General features: G+C 34.2%; 1 protein-coding gene across 1 annotated transcript; it reads left to right on the forward strand.

The window, feature by feature from the left end:
• The first annotated feature begins 225 nt into the window (after positions 1–225).
• Positions 226–3,861, forward strand: LOC143631472 (ornithine transcarbamylase, chloroplastic-like). The gene is made up of 6 exons (XM_077100237.1): positions 226–353; positions 1,040–1,144; positions 1,236–1,570; positions 2,780–2,911; positions 2,979–3,254; positions 3,542–3,861. The coding sequence occupies exons 1-6, from the start codon at positions 248–250 to the stop codon at positions 3,722–3,724; spliced, it is 1,137 nt and encodes a 378-aa protein (XP_076956352.1). The 5' UTR covers positions 226–247; the 3' UTR covers positions 3,725–3,861.
• Positions 3,862–20,986: the final 17,125 nt, after the last annotated feature.

The following is a 20,986-nucleotide window of genomic DNA, read 5'->3' on the forward strand; positions in this document are numbered from 1 at the left end:
TTGGATTGAGAAACAAACTACTACTACTACTTAACAACTGTTATTATTATTATTATTGATGTTTGTTTGGTTTGTTTATTAATATTAATTAAGAAACAACCTTCCATCCAGCAAGTTCTTTTTCTGTTTGCTCTTTATCTCTAAACTTATCTAGTTTTACTTCCTTGTTCAATTTGTATGTGCCATATGCTTGTTTTTTTGTCTAATATAATAATTATATTATATATTCATCATACTGTTTCAGAAAATGGTGTATGCTGCATTAATGCCAGCAAATTTGGGGCTCGAGGGTTCCCCTGTTCGCATTCATAGGACCACTACCTCATGCTTCAACTTGGACAATTTGACCAAAGGTTGTCTTCTATTTCATTCACTCACTTTTTCTACTTTGCATGCCATAATAGTTTTCACTTCATTTTGTGGTTTTTGCACAAAGCCTATATATACTAGTACCATTGATGTGACTGTGACTGTATTCTTTACAAATATATACTTTTGTCATATGCCATACATCTTCAATAATATTTTTGAAATTACAAGTTAAAGGCTACTTTTAAACTAAGTGAAAGTTAATGTAGAAGAACTTTGACTGAAATTTGAAAGTATGTAAACTATACAGTTGCATCTTAACAAGGTTCTCGTTTTCTTTTTCTTAACAAGGTTATAGTAAGAACTTTGACTAAAACTTATAAGTCCAATAAGAAATTTCATTATTTTGAGCCAATTTATTATGAAAGTTAAACCTTATATTACCCATGTGTGTCGGTGTATTATAGTAATTTACATAACATCTTGAAAAGCATAATAGTTTACCGATATGTAACAACTAAACTAACAAAACGAGTTATTGGCAGTTATGATTATTCAAAAAAGAACGGTGTTTGTTTAGTACATTTGCTACATTGCCAATTATGTCGTATTCACGTAAGATAGAGTATGCATATTTATAGGATGCACCTGTCAATATTTTTCAGCTTAACGATTAAATTAATATTGTTTTTGACTGTTTGTGTGATTTATCAAATTGAATGGGCTACAGATTTTGTTCGTGGAGTAAAGATTAACAAACTGAAAGTCAACGGACTAGTCAAACTATCGACTAAGGTCCCAAACATCAAATCTGCACTAATGTCCCCTGTTGAAGGTACATAGTGTATGCTAATTAAGGGGAAATTATTAAATATTATATATGGATAACTACAAAATCTTATTAAACAATTTTCATCATTTTCTAGAGAAGACAGGGTTAAAGGACTTTTTACACATTAACGATTTTGACAAGGGGACGATATTAAAGATCTTGGACCGAGCCAAAGAGGTGAAAGCATTGTTAAAATCAGGAGAGAGAACATATCTCCCATTTAAAGGGAAAACAATGGCTATGATCTTTGCAAAACCTTCAATGAGAACTCGGGTTTCCTTTGAAACGGGCTTTTTTTTACTCGGTGGTCATGCTATCTATTTGGGCCCAAAAGATATTGAAATGGGTAAGCGAGAAGAAACCCGCGATGTTGCTCGTGTTCTATCTCGCTACAATGACATCATCATGGCACGACTTTTTGCTCATCAGGTTAGCTTAGTTAACGGTTTCTGATAATAAGGAGCAATTTTTACGCCTAAGAAATGAGTTGGGTTGGGATGATTTAAAGTTTGTTATGTGTAATTTTTTGATAGGTTAAAGAGTTTAACCTGTTAAATATGGTTACAAAAGCGAAGTGTGTCAATAGTAATAATTTTTTTAGTGAAATGCTTTATGATATATTATGTCGTTATTGCAATTTTAAGTATCGGACTGGAAACGAACCGGTCACCTTACGGGTTCATTGATTGGGACCAATTTAAGAAGCCAATGACGTCATCAATAAATAAAAATCAGAACTGTATTTATATATAATACAAATTAAGATATAAAAATACTTTATGTTTTGGTGTGAATTTACAGTTAAATTAAATATGAAGGCTAATTGGAAATAAATAATCCCATCTTTTGTGTATTGGCCGATAATAATCCAACCTTTAAAAATCAGTACCAATGGTCCAACCTTTCAACTATTTTTGTCTCAACGGACCTCTATTGAAAAACACTTAACATCGTTAAGTTTTTTTCCGAGTTCCAAACCGATGTTTTAGGCCTTTTGATTGGAAGAGGATACGAGTCGACTGATGTAAAACGTATCTTGAAACAGTGATCCAAACGATGAAATAGAGTTTCCATTCGGGTGTTTGATTTTCCAATTAACAAAAATCAAGCCATTTAGATCAGCGTTTCGAGATAGGCTTTACATCAGTCGACTCGTATCCTTCCGATCAAAAGCCGCAAAACATCGGTTTGAAACTCTGAAAAACTTAACGACGCTAAATGTTTTTTAACAGAGGTCCATTAAGACAATAATAGTTGAAAGGTTGGACCGCTGATATGATTTTTAAAGGTGGGATTATTATCGGCCAATACACAAAAGGTGGGATTATTTATTTCCAGTTTTTCATAAATAAAATATGAAGTCTTTGAGTAATAAATGAATCACTAAATGAGTTTTTGAAGGAAAAAAGCATGATTTAGAAAAAAATGAAAATCTGGTTGACCACTCGTTTGGTTCACCGGTCTGATCTTTAACCGGCCCGTTCAACTGGGTAACGGTTAAGCAGACTTAACTGGACCTTCTCTGTGTTTGGATTCCTTTCCAACCATGGAAACAGTGTTTGACCCTTCAGGATTAAATATAATGTGTATCGACTCTGTTATTAGTTTGTTGACACGATCATCAAGGTGTTATTGTAGGACCTTTTGGATCTGGCTAATTATGCAAGCGTCCCTGTAATCAACGGTTTGACCGATTATAACCATCCTTGTCAAATTATGGCTGATGCGCTCACGATGATTGAACACATTGGTCAAATTGAGGGAACCAAGGTATCGAACTATTTACTTATTTTCCCTGGTTAACTCATGTACTTAAAACATGATCATTAAAACTCAGGTGGTCTATGTTGGAGATGGAAACAACATAGTACATTCATGGCTGTTGCTGGCTGCTGTAATACCCTTCCATTTTGTATGCGCGTGTCCCAAAGGTTTTGAGCCTGATCCAAAGACGGTTGAAACGGCCCAACGGGCTGGGGTGAGTAAAATTGAGATCACCCATGATCCAAAAGAAGCGGTCAAAGGGGCGGATGTTGTGTACTCGGATGTTTGGGCCAGTATGGGCCAGAAAGAAGAGGCTGAGTATCGGCGCAAGGTTTTTCAAGGATTTCAGGTAAATTTGGACGTTCAAAGTTTTTATGTTTTTTTAGAGAATTGCACAAAAGGTCAATGTGGTTTAACCCATTAACCAAATTGCAAGTTTGGTCTCAAATTTTAAAAATTGCTAACTTAGGCCAAACCTTTGTGAGACAGTTCTAAGTGTACTCCTCATAAATATTTAGAGTACGTTTGCAATTTTTAAAATTTGGAGACCAAACAAACCACTGGGACCATTTGTGCAAATTTTTCAACTTAAAATTTTTTTATTTTTAAATTTGAATAATTGTTTTGTTTTTGTAGGTGGATGAAGAGCTTATGAAGATAGCGGGACCGCAAGCTTACTTCATGCACTGTTTACCAGCAGAACGAGGGGTTGAAGTTACTAATGGAGTTGTTGAAGCTCCTAACTCTATTGTGTTTCCACAAGCCGAGAACCGAATGCATGCACAAAATGCAATCATGTTGCATTCACTTGGTCTTTAAATGATGCTTGTAGATCTCGAGTCGTAGTCTGTATGTTTTGCTTTTGAAGTTGTTGACCCGAGTTTGGTTGTTGGGTTTGACTGCATTTGACTTTTGAGATGTGAGATCTTCATCTTATGATTTTCGGAGATGGTTTTTGTTAAATAAAATCATGATGGAAGTTTTACTGGTCATAGTTTGTTTTTTCTGCTTTCCGGATAAGTTTTAGTTGATCATGATATTTAGGGGGGTGTTTGGGTAAGCTTTTAAAACTTGTTTATTTGCTTGTTTGCTTCTTGAAATGTAAAATGCATTTGATTAGGGTTGAAATCAAGAGCTTTCGAGGATCTGAAGCTCTGATACAACTTGATATGATAGAAACATAACATAGAGAAGAAGTTTGATCAACCAAACTATCACGTTAATTCCGTTAACCAGTTATTTGTGCAATACCCTCAACTACCTAACTAACTACTTACAATCTAGTACATCACATGTGTTTCTCACTATTACAATATTGGTCCTCTGACTATCGCACTTTTTAATTATTACAAGTTTAGTCCCTGTTATATTACATCAGTAAGACAGTAACAATAATGCTCACTTTATGAATACTCTGCTCCACCACTATTGCAGATTACACTCCTCATTACTGATCTAACTACATGGATTTTACTCTCATTATTTACTTCTTTCATTTCATACAAGATTCTCATAAATGTAACCACTTTGAGGGTATAAACAAAATCTTCAAAGCTATTTATGCCACCTTGATCGTATCAATTAGGGGTGTCAATTCTTTACTCTACTAGAACCGATTTGAAAAAAAGAAAAAAAAATCAGGTTTTGGGTTGGCTACCCAATTTCTTAATCAGGTCAACCCGAACACGATCAAATTAAAAAAACAGGTCCTCCTAAACACGACCCGTTAAAAATTAGGTTGACCTGTTAACCCATTTAAAATTATTTGAGACGTTACTATTTGATTTTTGAGATGACATATGTTATGTTTTAAAGTTAAATATTTTGATTTTTAATTTTTCATATAACTATTAACTTTTGAAAGTAAAAATATATTTTTTAAGCTTTTTTAACCACACTTCACTTCCAACATTTGTTTTATATTAATTTAACGGTCTATTCACCAAATATTCTCATTCGCATGCTAATCACGAGCTAAATATGTAAACCTAACTTTATTAACTGGCAATGAGAGAAAAATACACAAAAAAAAATTAAAATATCATAAGTGACAAAAATGTTTTATATAAATCGGAGTAATTAATTGTTTAATTTGTTACTAAGTTATTAGATATTACTCATATTCGTTAATAAACGTAAAATTGGTTGATCAAACACAACACAAATTTAATTGGTTCGACACGACATGAATAAATATATGGTTCGGGTTAGGGTTGAAGAATCCCAACCCGACAACACAAGAACCATCAACCCACCAACCCATTAGCCAGACACGATTGACACCCCTAGACTATCAACAAGATTGAAGACTTGAAGATAAGTAAAATTTGTTAATGACATCTAATGCAACTAACGATGTTTCAAAGAAAGATACATCCTTAGGCACGACTAAGAATTCTATAAATACCAAAACACCATTCGCATTACACATGCATATCATTGAGTTTTAAGTAAATGAAAGAAAAACATCATGTGTATTCCTACACAATTATACTGTAAACATCAATTACTAAAACTTCATAGAGCATCGGGTCATTGTTTGTCCAATGACTTGGAACATCAATCATTGGTAAATCTTTTACACGGAAGCTAGAAATACCAGAATATGTATAATTGATGAATTGTGGGGCAAATCTCTCTTGGCGGTTAGAGCTTTAACAAACGACTTATTAAGGAGTAATTACCCAGTAATGCATTAATATACTTCAATAACCTTGAAAGGCACTTAGTTGATTTGATAGAAGTAACTCATTCCATTCCAACTATTTATAAGCTACCAAGTATTAACATGTTCTATTAGCAAATACTTCAAATATTTGTCCCCTATCCTTCATCTCTCTTCACATTGAGTTGAAAATATACTCAAATAATACTTTTATATATACTAGTGTCCTTTTACAATTTGGAAAGACAAAAATAATGAAGAGTTGATGAATGCCTGCCAGCAAATGAGTATATATTGGGATATGCCAAGAAAAGTGTTGATATTTATTCTTTTCTTGGTAGGTTATTGCAGAAAGTGATATTCATATTAAGGTCCCTAAAATCAGTTGAACATGTTCTCGGTCAAGACTGAATTTGTTATACGTTTCAACATAATATTTCATAGATGAATTTTATACATAGTGAGTATTTCGTAGGCCTAACTTATAAGTTATATGTTAATAGAAAACCGACTTAAATTGGCATCGATACTATGCAATTCAGATTGTCTTTTACTCTTTTGCTTGCCCCAAAATGGCAATTTTTTTTTTGAACGGCGAATTTTTTTTCTTGTCGTGCACAGCAACTCATCGACGCCGAAGAACGATAATTTTGTTTTCAGTAGGATCGGTTTTGAAAAAGGGGGTGGCGGCGCAGCTTATTGCACGCTTACCTGCCTCTTTATTGTAATTGGTTACTTTTATTTTTAAATATTAAAAGCTTTTAACCAAAAAAAGAGTTATAAGTTAGACCGCAACTCCTCACAGAGGTGCCCTACCACTCCACTCAGGCCAGACTATGTTTTTCTTAACCGGGCTCACGCTGGCATCCGAGTTTGGCTTGGCATTCCCCGAGAAAATTTCCATCCATCTGTCACTAGACAGATGTTGTACCCTCCACAAGAAAAGCCTCTCTAGAGTAGATACACTGTAATAGAAAACTCTGGGGCTTTAAGATTCGAACTTGACCCCTCAAAGAGGGTAGACACTTACATATCATTAGCATAACCACTCCACTGAGGTGAAAGGTTAAATGACAATTTATTTAAGTACTTTGATTTAGCCCAAAGAATCGTTAAAAAAGGTTTTCAATTACTTCATAGATTTTATTCCTTTTTTTGTGTGTCTTATGCCACTTAAGTTTTTAAATAAGTTTTGACTACTTAAAACGGTTTAAAACTCTTATAAAGTCATTTTCATTTTTTTCTTTACTAATCATCATAATTAACTAAGGTCGCGTTTGTTTCACAGAATGGAATGAAATTAGAATTGAGATTTGCATAGGATTTGAAATTTGAAAGAATTGAATTTGGATATTGAACATTCCCATAGGAATTGGAAGGAATTGAAATACAATTTCATTCTTAATGTATTCGTTTGACAATTGAATTGGAATCTATCACCTCACCACAAATGAATTAAAATTGTTTTTTTAACGAGGGTAACGGCAAAAACATTTTAGTTCTTTTAGATTTTCTGTCTTTTATATATATTTTGTGTTATAATTTTTTTATTATTTTTCTAGAACTATTTATGGGTTTTCTATTAAGATAAGAAACCTCTCAAAAAATTTTCAAAAATAATAATAATAAATTCATAACTCAAAATATAAAGTAAAAACAAAAAAAAAAAAAAACTAAAATTTTTTATCGTTGTCCTCTTTCAAAAAAAAAAAAAAGTCGAGAATAAATTCCAATGAATTTCATTGAATTCCTCTACATTTTGAAAATATTTGGAATTCCTTTATTTCAAGGAATTTGAAGGAATTGAATTTCAATTCTAATTCTTTGAACCGAACACACCAAAATGGAATTAAGATTCCAATTTCAACGAAATGAATACGTCTTGTCATGGGATTTTAATTTCAATTCCTTTGAATTCCCACGAATTCTAACAAACACGCCCTGAATGAATTATGTATCTTCAATCTTCATATAATCCTAGATTTAGTTAATCGAGCAAAACTTTTACATAATGAAGCCTTTATAATAACTTATTTTTATATATGATCCTTGATTTACATAACTACGGGTGAGGATTCGAAGTGAACATTTTGAAATTGAGAGCTTTGAGATACATTTTGGACCATTAAAAAAACATCTAAAAATATATTAAAAAAATAAAAAAATATATAAAACAAAAAAAAAATTAAAAAAAGTAAAACAAATCAAAGCGTTCATCTAGCATCCAGATTTCCAAAAAAAAAAAAACCCTCAATTGTACATATATGTATATTATCATTTAATCTACACTTACATAATTTACACGTATACACATTATCATTTTATCATAATTGTATATTTATGTATAAAGAATAACGTGCATGTATATATATGTATGTACATATATATTTACATACGTGTATAAAATTGAAAAATACTTATTATATATGTATAAATTAACTAAACCGAGACAAATTTAATATAATTTTTATTTTTATGTATTTAATTTTTTTACTTTTTTTTGAAAACGGGATGCTAGATAACCGCTTTGTTTTTCTTTTTAATTTTTTTTATTTTTTGCATTTTTTGGCTTTATAAGTTTTTTGATTGTTTATTTTAGTATTATACATATTTATAAGTTAGCTAAACCGAAATTTTGTTTTTATTTTTCTTTAAATCCGGATGCTAGATAAACGTTTTGTTTTTTGTTTTTACTTTTTTAATTTTTGCATTTTTATGCCTTTATAACTCTTTTTATTTTATTTTTCTTGAATGATTTTTTTTGGCCTAAAATATTTCTCAAAGTTCTCAATATTTAAATGATTTTCACACGATTTCACTCCTATAATCAATTAGTAAGAAAAAAAATTATTATAATATTATGAAATAATACAAATTTGACTCAAGTGCAACAATAGTAATGTATAATATTGTAGATTATTAAATGACCCGAGATGAACCTTAAGCGGCTTCATGCTTGCTTCAGCTTGTTTGTACCCCTAATAATAGTAATTAATATGTTTTGAATATAAGAAAAATTAAGAAAAGTAAATGTGTTAAATATAAAAACCAATATAAATTTCATTCATCCGTTATGTGTAAGACACGTTTGAAGCATTTTAACGAAGAAGTTTAAAGTGTATAGACTGAAACACCTTTATTGGCAGCACCAGAACTAAGGAAGTACGATTAGTGTGACGATGAGCATCGATCCACAAGCATGGGAGTAACTGATAGCTATTAAGTAAGACAAGGGGACACTTGTAAACGATAAGAACCATCGTTGTTGGGGGGAATCTAACAATTAAGATTTTGGAGAGTTTGAACAATGCATTAGGAGGGAATACGGTTTATGACAATTACGGCCATTAATGATTGTATATTTTGGAAATTGATGCAACATTGCATTGGCTAAAGAATGTTAGAGCACTATTGTCTAATGCTAGGTCTTATGGACTTAATTTGTCATTATTGTATAGTTAAGGGGTTGGATTGTCAATATTAAAAACTTGTAAAGCCGTATAAGTTAGATCAACGTATAAGACTTACACGCGGTGTATAAGTCTTATACGTCAGGAATACTTATACGGGTCTTAGGCATGTGGCCTTTAACTTGTCATATTTGATATAGTTTTCGAATCTGATCAGAGAGAGAGAGAGAGAGAGAGAGAATCGGTTTGTACTTTGAATGTTATATCAATATATGATGATTATGAGTGAATGTGTTATCAGTTTCTTTATTATATGACTCCGCAATATGATATAGTATAGTAAACACAATATTATCGATCCGTATCGTATCGTTCTACACGTATATTATGATGTATATGATCCATAACAAGGTCTTTCAAAGAACAGTGAGATTAATGACATGGAACTGTAACACAAGGTTACCCCCTCTCACACATGTCATTGGTTTGAAAAGCGTGACGTCCGGTTGCCTAAGCATCGTTAACGTTTACTAGAGTTCAATACGCAGGATACACAAACAAGATTGTATCAAAGATACAAGTAAACTCAACGATAGGAAGCAATTACACCTATGGTAAGCGTAAAACAAAAAGCTTTCATGTTAGTGCACGGTTTTGGTGTCCGTAGCAATTGAATAAGTTATAGATAGTCTAGTCTGTGTATTTAATGTATATTTATTGTAAAATGGCTATTCGCTATGGATTGTATAGCGAATGAGTCCATTCGTTAGTTGACTATGCTAGTTTGTTAAGTTTATAAGCCCATTCGTCATGGAATGTTGACGCATGGAGGTTGGTTCGTTAAGTTATTACCATTCGTTATGGAATCATAACGAATGGTGTCTCATTCGTTATGAAGGCATAACGAATTAGGCTTAACTTAACGAATGGAGCTCATGGCCTATAAATAGGCAGGTCATGTTCATAATTTAGGGGGTGCGAGGGAGAGAGATCTAAGTTATTCTCCATATGTTATTATTCTCTCCATATTGTATTTATCCTAATTATCAATAAATTATGTATTTAAAGTATTCATCTCGTGTTTATCAAATCATATTGATGCTTCGGTTTAGCGTCTAGATCTTGGATCACATTAGGTTCACTCATTTCCAGTTAGTCATAATGGAGGTGATTCTCTCGGTAGCATTGTACACACATGCATGGTGCATATAAATCACCATATGATGGTGAGTTTTCCCATTAGCACACCCGGATTGTTGGGTGGACACATGTTGAAGAACTAAAGCGGATACATAAAAAATCACCACATCATGTGGTAGCCAGGTGACAATCAAGAAGAATTCATACTGAGGTGGATATATTCGCCATCCAGACAAGCCTTGTATTTTTAGATGTGGAACGGAATATGTAAACATGTCAATAATAGAAAGAACGCCTCAGTCATCAGTCATCACGCATGTTATTGTTATTCTTGTTGTTAATTCATTATATATGATTAACCTTTGCGTAATTTTAGATTTAATTAATGTTGTTTCATTTATTGTTTAACTCTTTTATAATGTCACACCCTCAAAATCCACTAACGGAGTTTTACTGTCAGAGGGTGTGAACTAACAGGATCGGAATCATTAGTTATAATCAAACATCATAAGTAAAGTTTTCAAACCATGAAAACATTTAAGTGTAAATAAGTGCGGAAGCGTAAAATCATAAACCAAGTGTTGCGTCACGCAGGACGACTTAAAACCCAATTGGTAACAGTTTAAAAACAAGTTTGCAAAAACGATAGAGTTCAAGGTAATGCATGATCCTATACCGCGCGCCCGCCTCGGCTACCTGAGAATAACATACTAAAAGTGTCAACACGGGGTTGGTGAGTTCACAAGTTTATATAAATAAAGCGTTTGCATTTGCGTTACCAGATAATGTTAAGTCAATTATATATCTATAGGTAGCTAGCCTATAAAACAAGTATTACTAAGTGTTCGACACCGAAGCTGACTGTTTATCAATTGCCTTGCCACCATGTCTATCCAGACCATGGAAAATGTGTTAGCCAAGATTACACCCGCTCGACCTCCAGTCGAGTTTAGCGTTGGGTGGGGTTTGTCAAACCCAATAGTACTACTCAACAGTGACTCGCTATTATCCAATATTAAACGGTTCGATGTTATGAAGGACTTTAGTTGTTTCGTTTGCCACTTAGCCTTTACAAGTGATATATAATCTAATAACAAAATCTAAAGCGTTTTGGAGTATGTATTCTCCCCCAAGTAAAAGCGTTTAAAAGAGTAAAAAGGGGAAACGTGAAACTCACTGTTTGCGAAGAACTCAAAAACAAGTCAACCAAGAGATGCGCGTCACAGAAAATCCTCACTAGCATTCTAAAACAAGAATGAGATTTTCTAAGTGTTGGAACTATTATTGAGTCTCTAGACTCGGCACATAATACCTATGCATAAGATACGTTTCGTGTTTCGTTTGTGAATTGTGTGTGACTCAACAAACACATTGGTGATACGTTACATGTATGAACAACTATTTACGTGTCAAGTATTAGTATTGTACATTACTAGCAATTATTCCCCACAAGGGCAATTTGGTCAAAAACATAGCAATTATCTAACAACAAGCACGTTTCATGTATTTTCATATAGTTCAGCAGCTAGTTCTATCAAGACAGATTTCTACTTGAAAGATTACTCTATTCAACAGATCATAACATATCAATTAATTCACCAAAAATCATCAAAAAAGCACACATGAGTTAGGTTTCCAGAACTATTTTAATTGTATTTTTATTGTATTTTTATTCCACATATTTTTCTCACAATGATCAAAACATTACAGTAAACTCACAGCAGTCAAAATCATGCGCAACAGAATGTTATTTGTTATTCCCGTTAAATGAAGAATCCAATTAATGCAAGACCAATTGGGTTAGGTTCCTAACTCAATGTATTTTCTTCCAGAAGTGGAACCAACCCATTTGGTCTTGTAGTTTATGAGATATCTTAGTCGCAAAACAGCCTAACAGCAGGTCTCCCAAATCAGCCTTGCACAACAGTTTTGTAAAATAATAAAAACAGACTTTTATACGTCCAAAAATTACAAACTTGGACTTTTCAGAAACTAGACCCGACCTAGTATACTGTAGAATCAACAATCGTATCAAAACATAACATTAACATCTAGTTACAGTCATCCAAACACGAATTCAATAATCTGTCCAGCATCAGTTTTCATCAAAACTCAATAAACAATTAACCTATGAACTAACAATCATGCATGTAATCCTAAATCATCAACAAACAACATATTTAACACTTAGTGTTTATGTTTACAGGTTTAATCATACAATTAAATGATAGAATAAATTAGATATGAAGCTTATTTACCTAGTTATCACCTTGGATCCTTCAACAACCTTGTAAACAACTTGTATGAGTATGTGTGTGTGTGGTAATCAGTTGATCCAAGGGGGAGGGGGGCTGCCGTCGCAGGTGGTAGAGGGAGAGGGAGAGGGAGAGGGAGAGGGAGAAGAGGGTTAGGGTTTATGGTTAAGGTTGTTTATATATTAATTAAATAAATGACAAGTTACAACTAGCACCCTCAACTTCTATTTTGTATAATTCTAGCATAAAACATAAATCACCTCCATAATATAATGACATGCATACAAGTACACATTTATACATATAAACGTAACACATAATTATATCAAGTACTTGTCTATAATATTCATCGTTTGTTCACCAATGGTTTGTGTCGACTCGTGTGTGTTTCAGTGAAATTCCGAAAGACTACTTGTGTAGTGATTGTCATGCGTCATCTAAACCCTAGTTTAAATGTAATGAGATATGCGTTGTGGTTCGTGTGATCTTAAGTTTGAATTAACGGAGTTCGAATTAACGGAGTTAACCTGAAATTGACGAGTGTCACATATAATGTCATTAATTTTAATGCCTTTTGTAATGTGATTTTACCTTCTTTTTTGTCAATTGATTTCGTTTATGTGACTACTTCACATCCTTGGTGGTTCGAGATTTTGAAAGCCGCCAAATTTTAAGATAGTATCACAAACAGTTTTATATGAAGTTCGCGTGTATTTATTAAAATCCATACGTTATTCTTTTAGCTAGCTTATATCTCAACTGGTTCATTTATGTGAGTACTTCGCAATGTAGCAAATCGGGTTTTGGCTTCATAAGTTTAGTTTTAACAATACTAATTGAAGTTTCCAAAAAGCAGTGTTTTGAAACCCGGCCCGACCCGGCCGGTCGGACCGGTCTGACCGGGACCCGTCCTTATACCGGGTCGGGTCAGTGTATTTAGGCCATTTGAAAAACCCGGCCGGTTTTGCGGGTAGACGGTCGGCCCGGACCGGTTGAACCGACGGGTGAACCGGTAAAACCAATTTTACATTAAATTCAAAATGAAATGTGCATACCGGGATTCGAACTTGGGACATTTCAGAGATAAAAACTTTCAACCAAGCTTCATTGATGTCTCCATTAATCAAACATATATCATATATATTTAAAAAACAATGTATAAAATAGAAATAAACATTAAAGTTTGTTATTATTATTTTATATATATATGTAAATATATATTTAAATTATTTATGATGTCATCCGAGTTAAACACCGGTCCGCCCTCCCAGGTAGGTCCGACCTTTGACCCCGTAAAGCGTCTGGATCGATGTCCGGGCCGGGTCTAAAAACATTGCCAAAAAGGCAACAAAAGTTTGAAAAAACCGATCATGTTGAGTCATAACTTTTGACCAAGTGTTATTGACAAAGAGTAATTCATACACTATGTAATCTTTACCAATAACATTATGCCATGATTTTGTGGACCTCACCATCACTTTCTACTTTGGACTACTCATAAAAGGATCATATAAGTGTTGAAACTATGATACATATATTCACTTCTCTCTATGTATCAATGCGCCACTATATACACCTTTTGAAATTGTAAAAGGTCAATAATAGTACAATCGCATATAATAGTACAATCGCATCAAGAGTATCATTTAAACACATTCTCTATTTGATGTCGAAAAATGGAGAGCGGAATGTGCCGCGCATATGCCATGATAGAACTTGTTGATATTTTGCTTTAGCTATAAATGGTTTGGAAACATAAGACATTTATCAACCGAGAGTTTTTGATGGTTGTTTAAATGTATGAATGTATTACTGAGTAATTACTCCTCAGGCAGTTAGTAAGTCATTTGCTAAGACCAACCGTCAAGGGAGATTTGCCCTGCAATCCATTAGTTCTCATATTTTGTCATTTCAAGACTACTTTGGCTTGAAATCTGATACTTCAATGTGTTGGAACCCGGAATCAATCACAATAACAGTAACAGATCTCGGATCTGTGTTAATATGATTAATAGCTTAACTCAGATCTAGCTCATAATTACGTTTTATTATGTGTTATATGTGTATATATTAGTAGTTGTATAAGTGAATAATATTAAGATGAAGATCGAGAGCGATTTGGACAGAGTTTTGTTAATTATCTCTCAAAAACTTAAATTAAACGTGAACAGTGTTCACCTATAAATAGAGGATGGGGTTAGTTCGTTAACATCCCCTAACGAACTAACACCCAACTCGTTACATACATTAAAGTTAAATAACCATAACGAATCACCCCCTGATTCGTTAACATCCCCTAACGAATCAGGAGGGAATAAACTTAAGTCTTAGTTCGCTAAACAACATTAGCGAACTATACCTTATATTAACGAACTAATTAGATAAATAATTCTTTATTACATTAAACAAAACGATAAATACGTTAAATATAAATACAAAGACTCGAGACGCAAAACCGTGCACTAACAGACACCCCCTCGTCTTAAGCTCTTTGTCTTTAAATTACTTGAAGCGCTTGGACTGCCAGTCTCTGCAACTATGAATTCTGTTTTCATAACAAACACGCACAACGCGTTGGAATTGCATAGCCAGGTTATAGTCTTCATTGCGCTCAAACAGAATCTGATTCTTGTGTAGCACATCATTGTCGGTCTCAGTTAAATTCACCAACCACATTGGGTCGATAATCTTAATCAGCTCAGTCTTCAAACCCTTACCCAACACAATGATGGCCTCGCCAGTACGATTATCGTAGTACCAGCGGTTGAAGGATAAATGCATGTGTTGATTCAACGTCTTCACTGGCACCCGCTTTATCGTCTTTGGCGGCTTTACTTTAAGAACCAACTTCTTCCATCCTATCTTTGGGTCAATTTCATTGAGACGCTTGCGGATTGGAATCTGTGGTTTGAAAAATTTGAACCCGTGGTTCACTTCAAACAGCAAGTGTTGGTGAAACCAACTTGCATGTTTATTTCCACCTCTATTAATGAATGGACGATACGCCAAAGTGCGTACATCCCATCTCGGTAATGAGAGAACATCAGACATCCTTTCATAGTACTGGACGCCTTTCTCCCATTTGACAATGCATACTTTAAGTTCAGATTCAAACATCCAAGAGATAATAGTACCTTGCACCTTGGACACAGTCTTAAATGAAGTCTTCTGGTTTTCTTTGACCCAAGCTGCAGCTTCGTCTTTTCGTTCTTGATCAACATAACGATATGCCTTGATAATTTTGCCAACTTTCTTATAGCTGAACTAACTGTTAATGTCCTCAAGAGATGGGTCAATCTTCAGGTCAAATCTTCTATCAACAAAGTCAGCAACTTGTTTACCCCTAGATGTCTTCTCGAGATGATCTTCTGCTTCTTTTACAATCTTTTCATTAAACACAAGAGCACCTTGATCAACATTTGTGTGTTGAAACAAGTCAGGATAATCCTCAGCAGTCACATCTTCCACCTCAACTTCCTCATTATCATAAATAAAATCCGTATTCATTTCAATTGACGGATCATCTTTTATACCTTCCTCATTCACCACCTCGATGTCAGGCTCTGTCTCTAACACGGTCAACTGCTCATCATTTAACCCTAGCAGTATTGAAATCTGCTCCCGTGTCAGAGACCTATCAACAAACTCACCAACCTCAATCTCATCCCTGTTCACCACACTTCTAACCACCCCCGATCCATCTACAAATATCACAGTGTTGGCTTCAATCATTTCAATTGGCTTAACAACAGTTGAATCCTGATACTCAACAATCTGTTTACTCGAATCATCACCGCCACTTGTACCAGTACCGGAAGATGAGCCGTGCATTTTTTTAGGCTCACCTCCTGCACCAGACTCGTCAGGATCTTGATCATCATTCTTGAGTTTCTTTAAGGCATCCTCTTTGCAAGTCAACTGCAAAATTAGATCCTCTTGCTCCTTCATTTTCACCCCCTAAGACTCAACAATCGCACGTAGCTCTTTAGTCTCCTTTTGACAAAATGAAATATAACTCATCATCCGTTTTTGATTCTCCAATAAACGTTCTTGATTCTGACGGTCAGCAGACATTTGGTTCTCATATAGATGAAGAAGATTTAACAGCATATCTGTCTGACGATTCGGTGGCATGTTGTACAGAGATGGATGAACTGGTTGGAGCGGTCCTTGAGGCCGAGTAATTCGCATAAATGAGAGATCACTAGGTGGAGGAGGCCTCATTGACGATGTTGGAGGAACAGTAGATGGTGTAGCAAAAGGCCTTGGTATTTCAGCTAAAGCAGTCTGTGGAATCATACCAAGCCTGTCATGAGGTACCATCGTCATTGTTAATGTAAGCGCCGGAGTGCTAGTAGTAGTTGGCACAACCGGGCGTTGAGAAACTGCAGGACGAGGTGGTGGAACACCAATAATTACACCAGCTCCAGCTGATACTCGTCTCTTTGCCGGAACTTCAGAAGCTGGTGCTTTACCCTTCGTTTCCTTTCTCGTTGAGCTGCAATGGTAGCAGCCAACGCAGCTTCAACAGCAGCATGTTGTTCTCTCAGAGCTGCATCACCATTACCACCATTTCCACCTTCATTACCACCATCATCTCCATCATCATCATTGTTCCCACCTTCTCCTCCCTCACGCTCGGAATCCAAGTCATCATGGATCCAACGATCCTCAGGAGGACATACATAATCCGGGTTAATGATATGACCAATCATTCGTTTGTCCCGTGGCCTCTCCTTACGGTAATTCATCATTCGTCGTACAGTGTCGGCCGTCATGTGTTTCATAGAAAGCACATCATTCACCAGTGATTGATCAATAACTAAATTAGGTATCACTTCTTGAATGATCAGTTGTAGAAAGCGAGGATACATTGGAATTTCTTCTTCTGAGTCGTTTGCTGAACCTGTTCTTTCAGATGATCGAAGACTAGCCCAGAATAGTTAAAAAAGGCTTGTTGAGGATAAGTGCAACAAAAGCCGATTGCACACTGCTTCTGCATTGGTCAAATCCACCACGACGACCACTCATACAATGAATCAAGACATGTAGAAGATACTTGTATGGTGGCCCCACCGTATCGTAAACGAGTAAACAAACCCTTGATCAGCTGCTTATCAAATTCACTTGGGTAGTTATCATTGTCATCAAAATGAAGTAGACGGCGAACCACTCCCACATCAATTGTAATAACAGTTCGATTTATCGTGGCTCGAGTGTGATTCTCCACCTCAACATACTTAGCAGTATTCCAAAACTGCCTAATAATGCTCAGATAAACTTTAGGTCGAACAGTAATTGCATAATGTATCACTGAACGTCTTAAGAAAGTCAACATAGCTCCAAACTCAGCAACATTAGCAACATCTTGATCAACATAAGCACAAATGTTGTGCTTTGTGTCATATGGTAATAAAATAACTTCTTCCTGTTGTGCTTGAGGTGGTTGTTCTTGTGGTGGTTGTTCTTGATGCCCTTGATCAACAGCCGGTGGATCTTGATTCAATTGATCAGCCATTTTACTGAATAAAATGTAAGCAAGCATAAGTAAAGTGTAGATATAATTTACAGTTAACATGTATATATATATATCTATTTATCTCTAGATGTTGTGTCTAATTTTATATGTCGTGTGTAATTACTACAGTAACGCGTTTAGACGGTTGGAATAATTTATTAATTAATTAGTTTTAATAATTAAAAGGAAAATGTCATTCGTTTGAGTATTACTCTGATTCGTTACCAACCAGTAACGAATCAAGTGAGTCGCTATCATGTAAATAGGTTAACGAAATAGCCTTAACGAATTACTATTTAAAGGAACGAACTAGAGTTTAGTTCGTTATTATTTGACGAAACCACATCTGATTCGTTAGATAACTTATTCGCTGAGCTAATTCGTTTGAATCTTTAACGAATTGAACACGAAAGAGTTTCAATTCGCTAAAGTTAACGAATGGCAAGAATTGCTTAATCTTTGACTATCCTGGTCAAAGTCAAAATTACATAAGAACACCGACGGTCAACATGATCAATCCAGGTTCAATTATCCCATGCTTATCGTTGAGTAATCGAATCCACAGGTTTAGCCAACTCGGAATCACAATACTAAGCACATGGTATTGAGATTGAGGCTTAACACCGTAAAAAAAATAAGAATACTCGGAGAGTTAAACAGAGCCTAAAACCCCAAAAGCATTAACATTCAATCGACCCGGCAAACGATAATCAATCGTTGATTAAAGTCTATCCAAGGTCTCGGAATCACATTCCGGTCATAATGAAATCAAAATGAACTATAATAACACAGTATGATATCAATTGACCAGGGTTTATCAAGCCGTGAAAACCCCTAGGACAAAATCACATAATCAGACTATCAAAACAATATCATTTTTGACATAATACACAAAGATGTTCTTATCTATACCTTAGCAACCCAATGGAATACACGAAAGTTCGGAATTCAAAGGTCGAAAAATTCAGAGAAAAAAGTTGAAAAAGGTGACTTTAGATATAAGAAAGGTGAAAGAACAGTGAAGGACGAATCGTTTAACAGCTGTCCTTTATACACAGTCCTTACACGCATCCCTAGGTACGAACCAAACAGATTCGTTAGATTTTTGAATAATGAATCAGCCGATTCGTTACCTCTATCTGAACACGAGAGATAACGAATCCAAATTCAAATCGTGTCTTGATTCGTTAAATATGTATAGCGAATTAAACTTTAAATCATGTCTTGATTCGTTAAATATGCATAACGAATTGAATGTATTTCGTTACAGAGTGCGGAAGCGAATTAGAGACACGAACTAGATTGTAGTTTGTTAAAAGATACCCTAATTCGTTAATCATAAATAACGAATTAAACATTATTTAATTTTAAAATAATAAATAACTTAATTAAATGAATTAAATAAAATAAATATATGAATTAATAAATTTAAATTAATTTTAAAAGAATTACCGAGTACCTGTATCCCGATAATCGAATACCTTAAATAAAAAAATCCGTTTCACTTTTTGAAACCGATAAATTATTTAAATAAAAAGTAAAAATGAAATGAAAAATATTTTTGGGATTTTGTAATATATAAAGAATGTATTTTAATGAAAAGAATCCGAAATAATAAAAAAATATAAAATCTTTTTGTGTTTTATATATATTTCAAAATCAGAACATATTTTTGGTATTTTTGTTGAGTTTGAGCAGAGAATCATATTGACTGAATTGCCCTTCCATCACAGTTTTAAATTTCAGCAATATTTTGACTAGCGTTAAGTTGGTCATTGGTATTGTTGTCCACTTAAATCTAATAACAACTGTTCAAGTGTTTTTGTGATATGATTAATTTGTTCAATTAGAGCATAGAATATCAGAAACTATAGCCTCTAATCTTGGTTCAAGCTTAATTTTATTTTTGCCATATCACCCCAACTTGACTTAAACCATTATATTGTTGATCAAAAATTGTTTTTGTAAAAATTTTAAGAGCAATGCATTGATTTTTTGTTACAATGACTGAATATGCACGAGTCCATCTGTCGGCTTACATACATTGTATCCCCTGGGGTCCGTTTCTTAATGGTATTAAGACGCACGCAAGGGAGGAACCATGTATGACTGACATCGGATTTTGATCAAGTCAGTAATTTAGAAATTTGTACGAAGTACAGCAGTGATCAAGTTTAATGACTTTGGGTTTGCTCTAAAAGCGAATGAAATATTCATGCATATGAATACCCAGATGATTAAGCCGCATAAAGACTCACAGTGTCCAGAAACTCAAAGCTTGTTATTTGCTTTAATTTATTTTTGGTTGATCAAACAAGTATAAGGCTTGAGTATGACAGGTTATTACATTTCTGTCATCCTCACCGAGACTTTTCTAGAGACTAACACCTCTTTCAATTTGGCGTGTCTTATGTTTATATCACATACTTTACTCTACTTGTTGTTTAAAGACCTACCAATGCACCAATGCAATTAAGCACATAGTCATTTAAGCTTACTTCTTTCTGGATTTGGAGTCAAGATAATCAATGTACTATCATTTTCTCTTTTTGCTTCAAAAACTCAAAAAATTTTGAGGAGCATAAAACAAAAATAAAGATAAATTTAATCGCCCCAGTTAACTTAAGTCTATAAATAAATGGCTGTTCTATCAATTCAACAAGTGAATAATAGGACCAAAACATGCAAGCATGCTTCACAAACTTAAATAACCGACATAATTTTCAGCGAGAAAACAATCTAAAAGCGCATAACGAATGCCCCAACTATTTTCCATTATCAGGTGAATGGCTAACCCAATCATTTACAAGTAAATGTCAGGACCAAACATGTACACGTACATGCCCTTCAAATGTAGATAATTGACATAATTTTCAGCAAACACATGCAAAAATCTTTTTGGTTTTTCTCTATACATACTTTAAAACCACAATATTTTTGTCTTTTTCAATTTTCTTATAAACAAAATAAACTTCACAGACTTTTTGGATTTTCGGATTTTTCTATACAAATTGAAATTACAATCTTTTTGGATTTTCAACTTTTAAAATGTTTTTGGTTTTTCAAAGAAAATTTAAAGAAAAACAACATTAA

The sequence above is a fragment of the Bidens hawaiensis genome, unplaced genomic scaffold, assembly GCF_021521415.1.
Source record: "Bidens hawaiensis isolate Kalapana, Puna unplaced genomic scaffold, B.hawaiensis_p1.1 tig00006083_1, whole genome shotgun sequence".
Classification (NCBI taxonomy): domain Eukaryota; kingdom Viridiplantae; phylum Streptophyta; class Magnoliopsida; order Asterales; family Asteraceae; genus Bidens; species Bidens hawaiensis.